The sequence below is a fragment of the Pseudorasbora parva genome, chromosome 5 (genome assembly GCF_024679245.1).
Source record: "Pseudorasbora parva isolate DD20220531a chromosome 5, ASM2467924v1, whole genome shotgun sequence".
NCBI classification, from domain to species: Eukaryota; Metazoa; Chordata; class Actinopteri; order Cypriniformes; family Gobionidae; genus Pseudorasbora; species Pseudorasbora parva.
In genome coordinates this window covers 26688019-26705588 of record NC_090176.1, presented here as the reverse complement: position 1 = coordinate 26705588, position 17570 = coordinate 26688019, and the positions used below count along the sequence as shown (strand labels likewise).

Here is a 17570-nt window from a genome sequence, read left to right as displayed (position 1 = left end):
TAAATAATAAAGTGAAGAAATAAACGCACTATAAGAAAAACCTTTCACAAATAAGTTAAATAGGTTTCAAAAGATACATCAATAAATTAGTCAAAATCATATTAGCCTATATTATTTTATAATGTGGACATTTTTCATAATGTCATGAACTACATCTGTTTTCTCGTAAAACTACGTGAATTTACGTCATACTTTTTGACAAGCATTATTTATTTGCATTTGACATGTTATGTAATCTAAAGACATCTTAAGGTAAGTGTCCACATTATTCATGTCCAATGAAGGAATTTAGCACATTTTTCAATAGTATATTTTTTAATGCTGAGTCAAACACTCATTGTGGTGGGAACGAGGAAAAAGACTTGTCAACTGGAGATTGATTTCATTTTCCCTTTAATTGTGAATTGTACACCATGAACAAGAAAGTGCCTTAGCTGTATAACAAGTCTGTCACAAATCTAAGACTTTTAAAAAAGACTGGTAAATTCAATTAATAATTAAATGAACACTTCTGAGGTTAGTTTTTGTTTCAGTAATTTTCATCTGTAATCACCCAGAAGGGCAACAAAAGACATAAATGGCCCAGATGATCTATAACCACTTCCATTTACCCCACCTAATGGACCAGCCTCATTTTTAGCTTAGCAAGTCCCATCAGCAGCTGATCTCTTCTCTCTCTCCTGGCTGTGAGGTGTTCCTGCTCACTAGGGATCAGCTCACAGATCTCCTAGGGGTGATAAAATATTTATTTTAGTTTATAATGATAACATGTATATATATGTGTATATATATATATATATATATATATACACTTTAAAAAATGCTGGGTTAAAAACAACCCAAATTGGGTTGAAAATGCACCAACCCAACAATTGGGTTATTTTAACCCAGTGGTTGGGTTAAATGTTGCTTAAGACAACCCAATTGCTGGGTAAGAACAACTCAACCATTGGGTTAAAATTGGGTTGTTTATATATATAAAATTAAGAGGCTATTTGAACCATCTGTCTTCTGGCTATTTGAACAATCTTGAGAATTCTAAAACAACTGACATTAAAGTTTTTTTAATACAAAACTATTATTGATATTGCATACTTTAATAATTCTATCTGCTGACTCTCCAGAAAAGTCTGGCACAGGCCCAAAAGTATTAAGAACCCTCTTCATGCCGTCACTATAGCGCTGGAGATAGTCTTTCATACCTGGACAGACAAAACACATGGTGAGGATTAAATGAAAATGCATATTTGCATTTCTACAATACAGTAGTAGATCTTAAGTCTAATATTTTCTAATTCTAAAAACAACATATAACAAAAAGTATTTAGATCTATTTTAATTAATTTGAAATATATTTTTAACCAAGCAAGAAAAATCTTATTTAGTGCCTTGTCATTCTGAATATCTTCAAAACTAAAAGTAAAGTCTGTATATTTAATGTGGAATACAGTCCAAAATGACTCAGCAAATAGATGTTTTCTAGAAGAGTTTTCAAGCATGAATTGAGTAGCTCCTCATTTAAAGGGCATGAGTGCTTTTAGAACGGCTCTCAGCAGATAAGACGTACCCCAGTGAAAGTTCAGCCACAGTTCTTCCCTTTCAGATTCCAAGAACCTGTGCCATTACAGTGATGGAAGGAACAAGGGCGAAACTCTGAATACAGGGGGCTTTATCACTACAGTGAGAGTATCGTAGCTACTCACACACAGTACAAACAGGCAGGGCTGAGGATGCCAATTCATCCGTCATCATTAAATCTTAGTACTGGTGTCACATGGCAAAGCACGTTTCATGAGGGGTGGGGGCTGTAGGGGTCATCCTACAGATTTCACACTGCCTTCTGATTTTCACAGTGAACATGAGATCTCTTCAAAACACATGCACATTTACACTTTTGAGCTTGTTTCAGTTTCTTTCACCAACTCTCTCTCTCACACACACACTTATTAAAGTCATGTGAGGTTGATCATTGATAACAGCAACAGGTTTTTCACAGACTGCTTTTTCGCCGCCCCAAGCACCAAAAAAAAAAGTTTTTTCCATGCGTGATGAAAACAAAAACTTCTTAGTGCTCAATTACACAAGTCTCATTATTCCATTTTTAAAAAGAAATCCATGGGTTAAGAGGTAGCTTGCCTTCCGGTGCGTTGAGATGCATGGTTTCAATGGGACCTATAAAAGCGTAGCGCATGCCCAGGCCCTCAGACATCACCAGATCAATGTCCTTCACTGAGATCACTCCATCCTGGATGAGAAGAAAGAGAAGTTCATTTGGCAGCTTGTTCTGTATTATACACTTGGATGAAAGACTTTTTCTGTGGTTTACTGATGTTCTGATGTTCTAATCCTAAAATTACAGCTTCCTGCTTAGTAGTTTGTCCAGCCAACAAGGTTTGGTCCACCTGATTGAGAGGAAAACGGAGGTTGACTCTCTTCATCCCATCTAAAGAGTACTAAAGCCGCTCCCACTGTATTGGGTTTCTCTTATCATTTAACTCAGTGTCCTCTGAACAATGGGATGGTATGGCAGAGGGAGGCAATCGTTGTTGTGCCAGGCTTTGGGCCCACTTTACACTCAGATTACCTTTGGCCATAGATACCTGTTGCCTGACTGTACTGAAATCAAAGCTTGGATACAGAACGGGCAAGTGGGGGGCGAGTTTAGGAGGGGGACAGGCTGGTCTTTGTTCATTCCCTGCGTGCAACAACGAGGCCGTTATCTCGGTGTCGCCAGGCGGCGGACTGGCTGGGAAAACCGTGAAAAGAGGCCTTTCCTGTATACGGTAATCACCAGGGGCAGCCATTAGCTTTCCCAGCTGCTCTGCTTTCCAGAGCTGGCTTTCTCTCAAAGGGCCGCCTGAACTCTGAGAGGAAGCATGAGTGGATTTATGCTGCAAATCTTGTGTGTAGTGTACCATCCAAACTTTAAATGTTTCTCCTCATAAAAAACAAAAACCTCTGTGTGCACACAAACAAAAAATGTAAGAGACAAGTCTATGAAAGCATAATTTTATAAGTCTAAAATCTTCAGAACATCATTTTTAAAACTAATGGTGTGTGCACACCAAAAGTAAAGTGAATACTTGTAGATTACATACAACAACAATGCAGAGCAAAAAGAATTTGTGACAGTCGCCTCAATCGCGTCTTCTGCGCGAGTTGAAAAATGTCAACTTGAGTGGGAAATTCACATGAGGCACTTCTGCGCAAGCCAATCAAAAAAAAGAGCCTATTTACATGTTCGGTTTGACAGGTCCGTTTTATCATAAAATGTAGTAAAAAAGCGAGGAAGTTGGACTACCTGGCAAGTTAATTGCTCTTACTCACGGAATTAGCTACTTGTCATCACTCACATCAAAACAATGTAAGAGTCTAACACAGACTAGAAGAAACTGTTGAATACATTTGTTATCTTTGTTTGTTTTTTGCACAAAAAAAAGGTAATAATCTTGTAGCTTTATAAAATTAAGGTTGAACCACTGTAGTCATATGGACTATTTAAACAATGTTTTTACTACCTTTCTGGGCCTTGAAAGTTTTAATTAATTAGGTGTCGATGGCGGGGTCAGAGAGCTCTTGGATTTCATCAGTTTGTTCTGGCTTCTGGGGCCGGTTGCATAAACCACTTAGACTAGTCTTAAAAGTAGGTCATCTCATTTTTTTCTTTAAGACTGGACTTTTTAAACTCAGTTACATAAAATGGTAGATCGGTTCAATTTGAATTAGAAAAGCAAGACTGATTACATTTGGACAAATTAGTGCTTAAGACAAATTCTTAACATACACAAACATAGTGGCTAAGTTTATGCAACTGAAGATGAACAAAGGTTTTGTTTTTACAAATTGAGAGTAATCGATTGCCAGTCATGACAAAAATAGTGTGCACACTTATTATATCGACAGTAATCTGCAGGAAGCCCAAAAAGACAGGCTTTAAGGTGTTTTTCATTCAGTGAGTATTCAGTAATACCTTTCAATAAAAAAACACCATTTATTTTCTTCCTTCTTAAGAACATTTTTGTGAATCCAGCCCCAGGGTGAGTGATTAATGAAAGAATTTTCATTCTTGGGTGAAGTAACCCTTTAAAAAAAATAACTTTTGGTGTGCACACAACATGAGAGGATTGTGGAAAATGTATAAACATCCGATCAGATCCGTTTTCTCAGCTAGTAAATAATATTCAAGTGTCTGTTGGCATAGTTTTAAAGTGAAGTGATGTAAAGGCCAAGTATGGCCACCCATACTTGGAATTTGTCCTCTGCATTTACCCATCAAAGTGAGTGCCCACACATTAGGAACAGCGAGTAGTGAACGCACACACACTGCAAACCATGGACACACACACGGAACAGTCATTCAAAGTGGCACCCGGGGAGCAAGGTTAGGTGCCATGTTCAAGGTCACTTCAGTCCCACTGGAATTGAGAATCAACCCCACAACCTTCAGGTTACAAGTCCGACTCTAACCATTAGGCTACAGCTTCCCCAAGGGCCAGCCACTCTGTTAAAAAAGCCATGTTGATGAGCCAGTTAAACCAGCATGCCTTATAGTTTATGCATACTGTTTGTTTTTTTCTTTCCCCCAATAACTAACTTAAGGCCCATCACACTACAGACGGTGACCAACGCAGATTCACCAGATTGTATGTCACTTCTATTCTACGACATGGACAAGTACCAAGTGTGGGGTTGAACGTTGAATACGTTCAACTGGTGAAAACAAGCTTGGACAGACACCAATAGACACTGACAGGGCTAAGACACAGAAAAAACCAGATGAAGAGTCTGTTGCCATCTGTCGGAGCAGTGTGAATTGGCCTTTAAACTGTGATGTAATAGTTATTCAGAAAGAAAAAAACGTAACGCTATACATAATTCATAATGCTTGCTGGTTTAACTGGTTCATCAACATGGCTTTTTTAAAAGCTTGGCCACCCCTTGGTTGAATACTTTAACCATTCAGAGAGCACATTCTTTTGAAATTCTTAAAAGCATTTGCCTGCAACAAGAAAGGAAGAGAAGTATTTTTGTCATATAGAAATTGACCCAAAACATGCAATTGTCAGAGTGAGTAAAACTGTGCAAGAGGGCACAGTGATGGAAGGGTCTGTAATGTATTTTGGTTCTGAACCCATGGATTTGTGGCTCAAAATGTTTAGAAATACTTAGGGAAAGTTATTATTTCTTAACATTCATTTTATTCTGACTACAAGGAGACTTGGAAAATGTCAAAATTACACCAATCAGGCATAACATGATGTGAATAACACTATTCATAAAAATAAATAATTTAATAATTATTAAAAAATAATAAATTTTTCCAGTTTGACGCAGGAAAATGGTCAAACGTAAGGATTTGAGCAAGGCTGACAAGGGCTAAATAGTGATAGCAGAAAAACTGGGAAAAACTGAAAAACTGGGTTAGAGCACCTCCAAAATTACAGCTCTTGTGTGTTTCCAGTCTGCACTGCAATGGTCAGTATCTATCAAAAGTAGTCCAAGGAAGGAAGGAACAGTGGTGAACTGGTTCATTGGCAGCCAAGGCTCATTGATACACGTGGGGAGCTGTGGGTTCCGATCAAACAGACAAGCTACTGTAGCTCAAATTACTCAAGAAGTTAATTCTGGTTCTGATAGAAAGGTGTCAGAATACAAAGCGCATTGCAGTTTGTTGCGTATGGGGCTGTATAGCCACAGACCAGTCAGAGTGCCCATGCTGACCCCTGCCCACCACCAAAAGCGCAAACAGTGGGCATGTGATCATCAGAACTGGAGTACAGAGCAATGAATGAAAGTGACCTGGTCTGATAAATCACATTTTCTTTTACATCAAGTGGATGGCCGAGTGTGTGTGTGTCGCTTACCTGGTGATCACATGGCACCAGGATGTACTATGGGAAGAAGGCAAGCTGGCGGAGGCAGTGTGATGCTTTGGGCAATGTTCTGCTGGGAAACTATGGGCCCTGCCATCCATGTGGATATTACTTTGACATGTACCACAAACCTAATTTTTGCAGATCATGTACACACTTTCATGGAAACAATATTCCCTGGAGGCTTTGGGCTCTTTCAGCAGGATAATGCACCCTGCCACAAAAGAAAAATGGTTCAGGAATGGTTTGAGGAACACAATGACAACTTTGAGGTGTTGACTTGGCATCCAAATTCCCCAGATCTCAGAGGAAACTGCAAAAAAAGTAAAAAAACTAATGAGACAGAGCACTATAAGCCCAAGCATACCGTTTCCAGACCGGTCTAACTAAATTATCTCATTATCAATTAACTGCTTAAACTCCAGGACCATTTTTGGGATTTCTGCCTGGATTTGGCCTAACCAAATTGAAAAGCTTCTCATACACACGTACAGTGGTCCAAGTTAAAAATGTTGTTGTCATTTTACAGGAAATCCTTTCAAAGTTGCATACAACACTGCTAAAAGTTGTAAACATGTAAGTATATGTTGTCTAAGCTGTAATACCCCCACCCCAAAAAAAAAATGTAGGCGCTTTTTGATTTTTTTTATATCTCTGAAATCAGTAAAACCTGTAGTCCCCTTATCTCTAGTCAGTCAAAAAGGCCAAGTACACATACCATTAGCGTAGCATTTCATTTTCAGTGTTGCCATTATAAATTGTGAAACAAAAGCATAATCTCAAAACTTAAATCAAAATCCAGACCGTGTCATTTAGATGTTATATCTAAAAGCAAAGTTGACTCAAAAACAAACATTCTGTCATTATTTACTCATTTGACTGTTTTCTTACAGTTGTATAAAAAATTGCAGTCTGAACATTCTGTGAATATCTTACGTAGAAGAATCCCAGAAAAAAGAAAAACATGCAGGTTTGACACAACATGAGGGAGTAAATTATGATATGATCATCAAGATGATGAATCCTTACAATTATTCCCTAAGAGATAATTATGAGAGATAATTGTGTTGTGCATAAAACCGTTTAGTTAATCAGCATTATGCAGAAAAATCATTTTTATACAAGACCAGACAGGGTCGTATTCATAAGCCCTGTCTGGACAGAAGTATGTGGTCACTGCATTCTAAACAATAGATTTTGTCATTTTAGCTACACCCATTACTAATGGGTGGATAAAATTAAGAAAGTAGCTGTTTGGAAGAACTTTAGGATTAATTGGTCAGGCAACCAGCCAGACCCCATCACCCATCATCAATACAATCAGTACACATCAGTACAATCTCACTCACGCTTGTGTCTAAATGAGAGCAAATAACTGCATCTTCTTAGTTTTTTAAATAAATTCTCACAAGCACATATGGGTGTGGTGTTTGAGTGTCCACATGATTTTGGCCATGTTATTTTTTTAATATCTGTCAGCGCATTAACTGCTGTTGCGGACACTGAAGAGAAGTGGACTTTATCAAAACACGTATAAAGCCCTCCAGAACCAACAAAGACCATATGGCAACAAAACTACGATTTCAACAAAACATTAACAACTAACGTTATTAAGTAATACTGGATACAACTACGGTTAGGATTCATTTCAAGAGAGTTAACTGCTAATAACTGACCTTTGAAATTTGCAATTATGAATAAAACGCATTTTAAAACAATTTCACTACACCTCTTTTACACTACATGTTCTCCACATAATTTAGACACACCAAAAACACCAGGGTATTCTTTCAGTGTCACCATGAATCATCTTTAAATGATGATGCCTCCATCCATAATACACCCTGGACAGAATAGTATTGTGCTTTTATCTTTAAATGTCAATTACTGAATAATGAACAGCCACAAAAAAAAAAAGTTCAAAGTAAGATGTCCATTGTTTGTTTTCTTGACTCTGCTTTGGTTTTTTGCTTGTGGGCAGAGCTGAAAAGGGCTTGTTTTTTTTTTTTTTTTTTTAAGTGGATCACCTCACTCTACCCCATGTTCATTTGATACACTGTAATACAGGTGTACTGTACAGGCAGGACAAAACCACCAGTGTGAGGAAAGATAAGCTAGCTGTTCTAAAAGTTTCTCAAGAGAAACAAAGAAAAGAGATGTTTTTTCCCCTTCTCTCAATCGATCATTTGTAAACAAAATGTAATAAGAATACTATTAATGTTGCAATGCTCTGTTTTATTAAATACAACAGCCTCTGTTCATTTCACTAACTGCACTTCCCTGTCTGTAAAAGCCCTCCTAAAGTCATTTTTTTGTGATTCACTGTTTTCTACATAAAATCATCCTACATAATGTAAAGAACATTCTGTTAAAATATAACCTAATATTAACTGAGTATGGCTATGTTAAAGATTTGCTGAATGTGAGGCTCAGAAAATCATGTTTTTGAGAAATTCCAATGTAAACACAAGCTTATTTTTAAAACTGCAACACATGTGATGCATAATTATCCTGCATATGAGCCATATACCACATTAAAGCTGAGATTGATATTAATGTCTTTCTCTTCCTAATGGTAAAAAAAGGAAGTTCCTGAACCGAATAACATACAAATCAGCTGGTCTTGTTGTAATGAAAACCCCCTTTTTTGATGATGATGATTAAAATCGATGTTTAGGGAGCCCGCATCCGGTATTTTTTGTGTAAAAAATAAGTATAAAAGTGTAGTGTTAAGAATAAAAGTGTAGTGTCAATAAAATCACTAATTTCAGTATTTATAATGTTATGAATTAAAAATTGAGTATTGTATCTCAAACCCCTTGGTATAATGTATCATTTACAGCAATAAACACAAATTACCTATTTTTGTCATTTTTATGGCTATGGCACTTTGACAAACATTATCTCATAATTAAATTTAAAGTGTTTCACAGACAGGGTCACATATTTCTAATAACAGAGTGTAACAAGACATACATCAAAATTTACAAAATGCATTTAGGACTTTCATGTTCAGAGATGATTAATGCGATTTGACAGCAATATATTTTCCCCACACATGAACAAGCTCATCCTGTAATACGGACACCTTATTGAAGCAAGAAACTGTGTGTATGTAAGTGTGTGTGTAATATATATTTTATATTTTGCATATAGGACAGTGGAGCTTTGAAAGGCTTTTTTAATTGACTTCTTTAATTGAGAAGTCAATTAAAGGGATAGTTCACCCAAAAATTTAAATTACCCAATGATTTACTCACCCTCAAGTCATCCTAGGTGTATATGACATTCTTCTTACAGCTGAATATAATCAGAGTTATATTAAAAAATGTCCTAGCTAATCCAAGCATTATAAATGGCAGCCCAAAATTTTACTTTTTTGGGCTTCAAATTTTGGGCTGCTATTCACTTCCTTTATAAAGATCGGAAAAGCCTTTTTAATACAACTCTGATTCTATACACCTGAAAGAAGACTGTCATATACACCTAGGATAGCTTAATGGTGAGTAAATTATGGGGTTATTTTAATTTTAGGGTAAACTATCCCTTTAACATTCTAGGAATTTTGCCAGAAAATAGGGGGGAAGTCAAACCAATATACAGAATAGACATAAGTGCTATCTGATTTTGTTCCATGGCTCGACCAACCTGAACCAGCCTCCAGGACTCGGCTATGATGGCATACTGAACACGGTTCAATGCGAAACCATCAATCTCCTTCTTGAGGCGCACAGGTGCCTGTCCGACATCCGTCATCAGTGAATAAGCAACATCCATTACAGCAGGCAGCGTTTCGGGGTGTGGCACCAGTTCCACCAGGCGCACATAGTAGGGCGGGTTTACCTGAGAGGTTAAAAACAAGAAGGAAATGACACCAGTTTAACTGCCACTGGACACAGACAAGACATTATACTAATGTATTTACCAGAGCTAGAGATAAGGGCCTACTATGAAGGTCTGTCTGACTAAAATGCCTGACTACAAATGCTTAGCATTTCGGATTAAACATTCACTAAACTATTTACCACACTGCTTTCAAGGACAACGAGACCTTTCTGCTGATGAGATCAGAGTGGAATTTCCATGGAACAAAATAAAATGCAGTAATGCCCCTGTGGGCCTGATATACTTCACTCCATTCTTCACTATAGGCAGCGGAAAAAAACATTCCGAGCTGACAAGAAAAACCACTGCTCTATAAAATGCTTTAAATGTTTTCGAATGTTCTGTTATTAAGGGCAATTTCATCTTTCAAGTTCAAACTTAGGAGGGTTTTAGCTGTAGCCATTAACGCAACCTTAAAGGTCCCGTTCTTCGCGTTTTTTTCGAAGCTTTGATTATGTTTACAGTGTGCAATATAACATGAGTTCATTTTTTGCTTGTAAAAAAATAGTATTTTTCACACAATTGACTAATCTGTACAGCGCTGTTTTCTCTGTCCTAAAAACGGCCTGATGATTTCCCTGTTCTATAAAGTCCCTCCTTCAGAAATACGTAACATGTTCTGATTGGGCCAGCGCTTCCCGTGTTGTGATTGGACAGCAGCTTAGCGCACTTTGCCCGGAAAGGTCCCGCCTCTTACCATAACGGGGAGATGCAAGCGCTGAATGCGCGCTCTTCTCCACGTGGGAGAGCAACAAAACCACGCCCCCTATTTTGCGTGTTCTTGTGGGCGGAGGGTTAGTCAACAAACGGTTCTAGTGACGTCATTACTGCAGGAAGTGCAGGGGTGTAGTCCAAACCGGCCTTTCGCTGTAGGCTTTGAAAGTGAACTTCTGTTAAATAAAATATCTCGCTTGGCATTGAACTTTGAGCTTTATAATTTTACAGGTATTATTTATGCTCTAACAGCGACATTACACACTAACTAAAGTTTGAAAGATGGAATTGTGGAGAACAGGACCTTTAAGACATTTTTGTCTACATATGTTTAGTTCTTAATACAAGATGTTGGCGGTTCAAACTAAAGCTGGAGTGTGTGCAATGGAACCAACAAAATCTGGCCTGAAGTATACACATATTAACTGGGTAAACCCAGTCTGATCAGCTGGCGATTTGATTTTGTCCAGCAACTCAGTCTGGAAACCTGTATGTTCATTTATACTGCTTCTGTTACAATTTTGCGGGAACCAATCACAGACTGGCTTATCCACCTACCACGCTATTGACGGCTTTAACATGATGATGGATAGAGAAGTGCTGAGTTGTTGCCCATTGATCACGCCTCTTGTGGTCTGATTAGTTGAAGGACTATCAAATGCATTTAGAGTCATTTGAATAATGCTTGTTTATCATGCCTCTTGTGCAGTAGAAAATACAGCGCAAACTCCCCGGACCAATGTTCAATCTTAAAGGGTTAGTTCACCCAAAAATGAAATTGATGTCATTAATGACTCACCCTAATGTTGTTCCACACCCGTAAGACCTCTGTTCATCTTTGGAACACAGTTTAAGATATTTTATATGTAGTCCGAGAGATTATGCAAGTGTATGCATACTATACTGTCCATGTTCAGAAAGGTAGTAATAATATAATCAAAGTAGTCCATATGTGACAGAGATAGAATCTCTTGAAGCCTCGAAAATACATTTTGGTCCAAAAATCACAAAAACTACTACTTTATTCAGCATTGTCTTCTCTTCTGTGTTTATTTTCGATCCACAAATAAAGATTCAAACGGTCATAATTCAGCGTATTGATTCATGATTCGGCTTATTAAATAATAATCGGCTTATTTAAAAAATAATCGGCTTATTTAATAATCATGTATTTTTCATTTGGACAATTTATTAATATCATAATAAAGCCTAATTATGATTTGACTCTCACATTTTCAATGTGGCTTGAACCTTGTGTATATGTCTCAGAGTGTAATCAAAACTAACCGGATGAGATATGATGCATCGAGTTCGGTTCTGGACACGAGAAAACACATTGCTTGGCATCAGGCAGGAAGTGGAGCTGCTGAGAATCACGCTTTCAGTGACTAGATTCTCCACCTCATGGAAGACGGTCTGCTTTGCTTCCAGGTCTTCAAATACACACTCCTTTTCACAGAAAACACAAAGGACAAGAGCAGTTGATTGTCAACAATATAGCAAAGGTGCTGTTATGAAATGTACAGTACTGAAGTTGTAGCAACATTTTTACACTAACCAGTTTAATCACAATTTTTTTCCTGCAATTTGTGTACATGCAATTTACTCCTTAGACCTCCCTAACACACAAACTTTATGCCTTCTTTGATTTTATGTTGGTTAAGTTAGTGAAATATTAGGTTTTATACTCTATTACAATAGTGACTGGTGGGAAACAACAAAGTCAGAATTCATACAAATTCTTCTATTGATTGACTGATTGATTGGACTTTATTGTCCATTCTGTTTGTCACAGAACCAAAATTTATCTTTGACACTGGTGACATATACAATTCACACTACTACACAAAATCACATCACATATTTACAAAACAAATACAGAAAAACATTTGACAGTGTTTCAAAGAAGAAAACAAAAACAAAAACAAAAGTATACTACTTTAAAAAACTGCATTTTAAAATAATCACTGCCATTGGGAATTTTTAGTCTACGTCCGGATGGAAGCAATTTAAATGTAGAATGGAGCGGATGAGTATGATCTTTAAAAATCGCAATTGCGTTTTTTTTCCCCATAAAACAGTCAAACAAGCCCTGAAGAGGCTGTTGTTTGTGCCCAGTAATCTTATTTGCTTTGTTAATTATTTGTGAAAGCTTTCTCTTGTATTATAATGTTAAATTACCATACCATGTAACAATAATATATGTAAGAATACTCTCAATCATTGATCGATATAGCATGGACAAGGTGTGTGCAGTAAGTTTAAAACTTCTTAGTTTTCTAAGAAGACTCAGACTTTGTCTTGCCTTCTTATGGATATAATCTATGTTACTTTCAAAGGTAAGTTTCTAATCAATAATGGTACCCAAATATTTAAAATTCGAGACTTGCTTTACAGTTTTTCGTTTTATGACAACTGGTTTATATATACAGGTCCTTCTCAAAAAATTAGCATATTGTGATGAAGTTCATTATTTTCCATAATGTAATGATAAAAATAAAACTTTCATATATTTTAGATTCATTGCACACCAACTGAAATATTTCAGGTCTTTTATTGTTTTAATACTGATGATTTTGGCATACAGCTCATGAAAACCCAAAATTCCTCAAAAAATTTGCATATTTCATCCGACCAATAAAAGAAAAGTGTTTGTAATACAAAAAAGTCAACCTTCAAATAATTATGTTCAGTTATGCACTCAATACTTGGTCGGGAATCCTTTTGCAGAAATGACTGCTTCAATGCGGTGTGGCATGGAGGCGATCAGCCTGTGGCACTGCTGAGGTGTTATGGAGGCCCAGGATGCTTCGATAGCGGCCTTAAGCTCATCCAGAGTGTTGGGTCTTGCGTCTCTCAACTTTCTCTTCACAATATCCCACAGATTCTCTATGGGGTTCAGGTCAGGAGAGTTGGCAGGCCAATTGAGCACAGTAATACCATGGTCAGTAAACCATTTACCAGTGGTTTTGGCACTGTGAGCAGGTGCCCGGTCGTGCTGAAAAACGAAATCTTCATCTCTATAAAGCTTTTCAGCAGAGTGAAGCATGAAGTGCTCCAAAATCTCCTGATAGCTAGCTGCATTGACCCTGCCCTTGATAAAACACAGTGGACCAACACCAGCAGTTGACATGGCACCCAAGACCATCACTGACTGTGGGTACTTGACACTGGACTTCAGGCATTTTGGCATTTCCTTCTCCCCAGTCTTCTTCCATACTCTGGCACCTTGATTTCCAAATGACATGCAAAATGTGCATTCATCCGAAAAAAGTACTTTGGACCACTGAGCAACAGTCCAGTGCTGCTTCTCTGTAGCCCAAAAGTGTCTTGACCTGGGGAATAGGGCACCTGTAGCCCATTTCATGCACACGCCTTTGCACGGTGGCTCTGGATGTTTCTACTCCAGACTCAGTCCACTGCTTCCGCAGGTCCCCCAAGGTCTGTCATTCTCCACAATCTTCCTCAGGGTCCGGTCACCTCTTCTTGTTGTGCAGCGTTTTTTGCCACACTTTTTCCTTCCCACAGACTTCCCATTGAGGTGTCTTGATACAGCACTCTGGGAACAGCCTATTCATTCAGAAATTTCTTTCTGTGTCTTACCCTCTCGCTTGAGGGTGTCAATGATGGCCTTCTGGACAGGGTCGGGTCGGCAGTCTTACCCATGATTGCGGTTTTGAGTAATGAACCAGGCTGGGAGTTTTTAAAGCCTCAGGAATCTTTTGCAGGTGTTTAGAGTTAATCAATTGATTCAGATGATTAGGTTAATAGCTTGTTAAGATAACCTTTTCATGATATGCTAATTTTTTGAGATAGGAATTTTGGGTTTTCATGAGTTGTATGCCAAAATCATCAGTATTATAAAAGACCTGAAATATTTCAGTTGGTGTGCAATGAATCTAAAATATATGAAAGTTTAATTTTTATCATTACATTATGGAAAATAATGAACTTTATCACAATATGCTAATTTTCTGAGAAGGACCTGTAGAGGCGGTATCTACTTTTGACTGATTTCTCAGACATAACTCTTTTGTCTTCTCAATATTAAGATGTAAGAAACTATTTTCAAACCAACCGATAATACTATCAATGAAGTCAAAGTACGGAGAGCAATTAATTTAGTTTTGACAGGAAACCAATGCCATATCATCAGCATACTTTATAAGATAAAGGTTATTGGCATTACACTGCAGTTCATTGATATACACAGACAACAGTATTGGAGACAGTACACATCCCTGCGGTACCCCAGTGTTTAAAACCAAGCAGTCTGACATGACATTATTATTAATACAGACTTGCTGAGGTCGGTTTTTTAAGAATTCTTTAATCCATAAAAACATCCAATTACTGACACCTAAATCATAAAGGCACTTTAGAAGGACATAGGGTTGAAAAGTATTAAAAGCAGAAGAGAAATCCATAAAAATTATTCGAACATATGTATTTGAATGATCTAGGTGTTGTTGAACCTTACTTAAAAGAGTAACAGATGCCTCCATAGTGCTCCTGTTGGCCTGATAGGCAAACTGCAGAGGATCAATAGAGGTCTCAATTTGGGATAACAATTCATTACACACTATACACTCCATGCATTTGCAAAGAACTGATGTAAGTGCAATTGGGCGAAAGTCATTGAGTGATTTCACATGAGGTATTTTCAATGACTTTCGCCCAATTGCACTTACATCAGTTCTTTGCAAATGCATGGAGCGTATAGTGTGTAATGAATTAGACCTATTTATACGTTTAAATCTTAAGAACACAGAGAGGAAAAGAGAGGAAATACAAGAGCAGAAACAAAAAATGGCATGCATTCGATTTTTCATTTCGACATTAAAAATAACAAGATTTTAGAGGGCAATAAAAAGAAAAGAATAAAATCTCAATGGTAAAAACCAAACAAACATAAAAAAAATACATGACTTCTAAAATAATATAGAAGTATCAGCATATACCAGGACTACATGGCATCATTAAATGCTGATGTCATCATAACTGAGACAAATAGAATTTGCTGTCAATTAATGACAATAATGCATTATCAGATATCTCATCCATCTTTAATTTACATATATATAAATATATTATATTTATTTAAAAAACATTTTCTTATAGCAAAATGAGGTTTGGCTCCTAAGTGTTCAATATATTTTAATAGTTAAACCTGGGTGCATTTTCAATAGTTAATCACATTCATTCAAGTGAGAGAGCCAGCATGGAATGCTTTAGTTTCCAAAGTAAAATCACGGACAACGCTGCCTCTGGGTTCATGTGCTTTGCACGGTAACAAAACAATTCAATGTGGATTGATAGATTTCATATTTATCATGCAGTAACTTACTTCTCTACAAGAGAAGATTTGATACTTTAATTTCATTCATGCCTAGATATGTTTAAAAAAAAAAAAAAAGTATTGCATGTGTAGAGAAGAAAGATATCTCTGATTCAAATCCATCATTCCACATTTAATTGTTTTGTCACAGAGCTAATCATGTGAAATGTTTTATCCTTTATGATGTTTATCCACTATTTCATGTGATTGTTGGTCATCTACGCTTAAGTAGAAAACTATACCTGGACAAAGAAAGCTCCCTCCAGGGCCTGCTGCAGGTCATCATGACTGCTGAGTAAAGTCAACTGCTCTGTAACATTGAGATTTCCTCTTAGCATTTTGGCTTGCTGAAGCTCTTCAAGCTGTTTCCTGCTCACACACAAAAGACAATATTCAGCTAAAAATTCAACAAAATGCATACAAAATCTTCCAAAATACCTACTGTGTCCAAATACAGTGTTCAGTCATGGTTTATGATTGATAAGACAACTCTATATGTTGCAGATAAAGTTGTCTATTGTAAATTATGCCTTTTAAAAAGACTTGTATTTACTCCTAATAAGTGAAGCGGCTCTGCACGCATTACAGAGGATAATTTTTGTGAGTGCCCTGAACTGTCATTACTGCACTTAAGTCAGAGCATCAAGATTCATATATCAAGAGACAGAAAGCTCTACAACTCCCTCTGGTGACAGAAAAGGTGAATCAAGGAAGAAGGTTTGTTAAAAACCATAAAAAGATATGGACAGAGTCAGTCCCAGAACTCTAATTTGGATATATTTTAATTTAATTTACATTATGTACATTTGACATCTATTCTATTTGGCTCCCCTGAGCATTGGTTTTTATAGTTTGTGCCCTCAAAATGGGTCAAAAACCTGCTCTGACAAAAGTTGAGAAACGATAGGAGAGAATGAGTTAACAGGTAATTTTAGCTAAGGTCAATATTTAAATTTTCTTTCCTGTTTTCCACTGACCTGATCTCTGTGATGGCCCCTGATGCTTGTCCTGGTTTGTTGTCATAGATCTTGACCTTGTATCCTCCACTCAGGAACACCATGGCCCAGGAGCGGCCAATCAGACCACTTTGTGATGCCACATACACAAAAATGAGGAAAAACAGACAGCATTGTAAATAAGTTAAATAAAAATAAAGATCGAGATTAGTGAAAATCAAAGCATCTATATACCAGAAAGAGGAACGTGTCTGATACTATTTGAACAGGAACTTCAATATTGCAATGAACTTTAGTGCATGACAAACATGAATTCACAGATTTTTAATGACTTTGATTACCATGCATGAAAAACCTGTAAAATAGTCAGGATAACCCTAAAATCCTTATTTGCACATGGCAAATATACACCAGAATATGTCAAAGGTGCGCAGTGAGTCACATGCTAATTTTACTTTGATAATAAATTATTGCACTGTTTATTTTTCGGACGCACTGATATGGAGAAATATCATATTCATAAACATCATCATAGTAGAGTTCAAAGACCACTCTGCTAACGTTAACCTGTTAGATAATCATGTCTGCTCAATTTGAAAGACTGACAGTAACTGACTGTCAACTCTCACCTTCCGACAACAGTAATAATCTTTCCTTTTAATGCACTCATCTCTGTCTCGTTTAAAGAAATCAAAACTCAATCGTCTAACGTTACTTTCCAGGATCCTAATATCAGCAGACTTCAGGTTATCATGTGCACGAAGGAAAGGCGGAGCTACGGCATGTCACACGTGCCAAAATACA

General features: G+C 37.1%; 1 protein-coding gene across 1 annotated transcript; it reads right to left on the bottom strand.

Moving 5' to 3' along the window:
* Positions 1–376: 376 nt before the first annotated feature.
* Positions 377–17544, bottom strand: cryl1 (crystallin, lambda 1). The gene is made up of 8 exons (XM_067443641.1): positions 17396–17544; positions 16788–16895; positions 16053–16179; positions 11760–11921; positions 9522–9716; positions 2137–2245; positions 1096–1202; positions 377–727 (listed from the first exon to the last, which is right to left on the bottom strand). The coding sequence occupies exons 1-8, from the start codon at positions 17434–17436 to the stop codon at positions 617–619; spliced, it is 960 nt and encodes a 319-aa protein (XP_067299742.1). The 5' UTR covers positions 17437–17544; the 3' UTR covers positions 377–616.
* Positions 17545–17570: the final 26 nt, after the last annotated feature.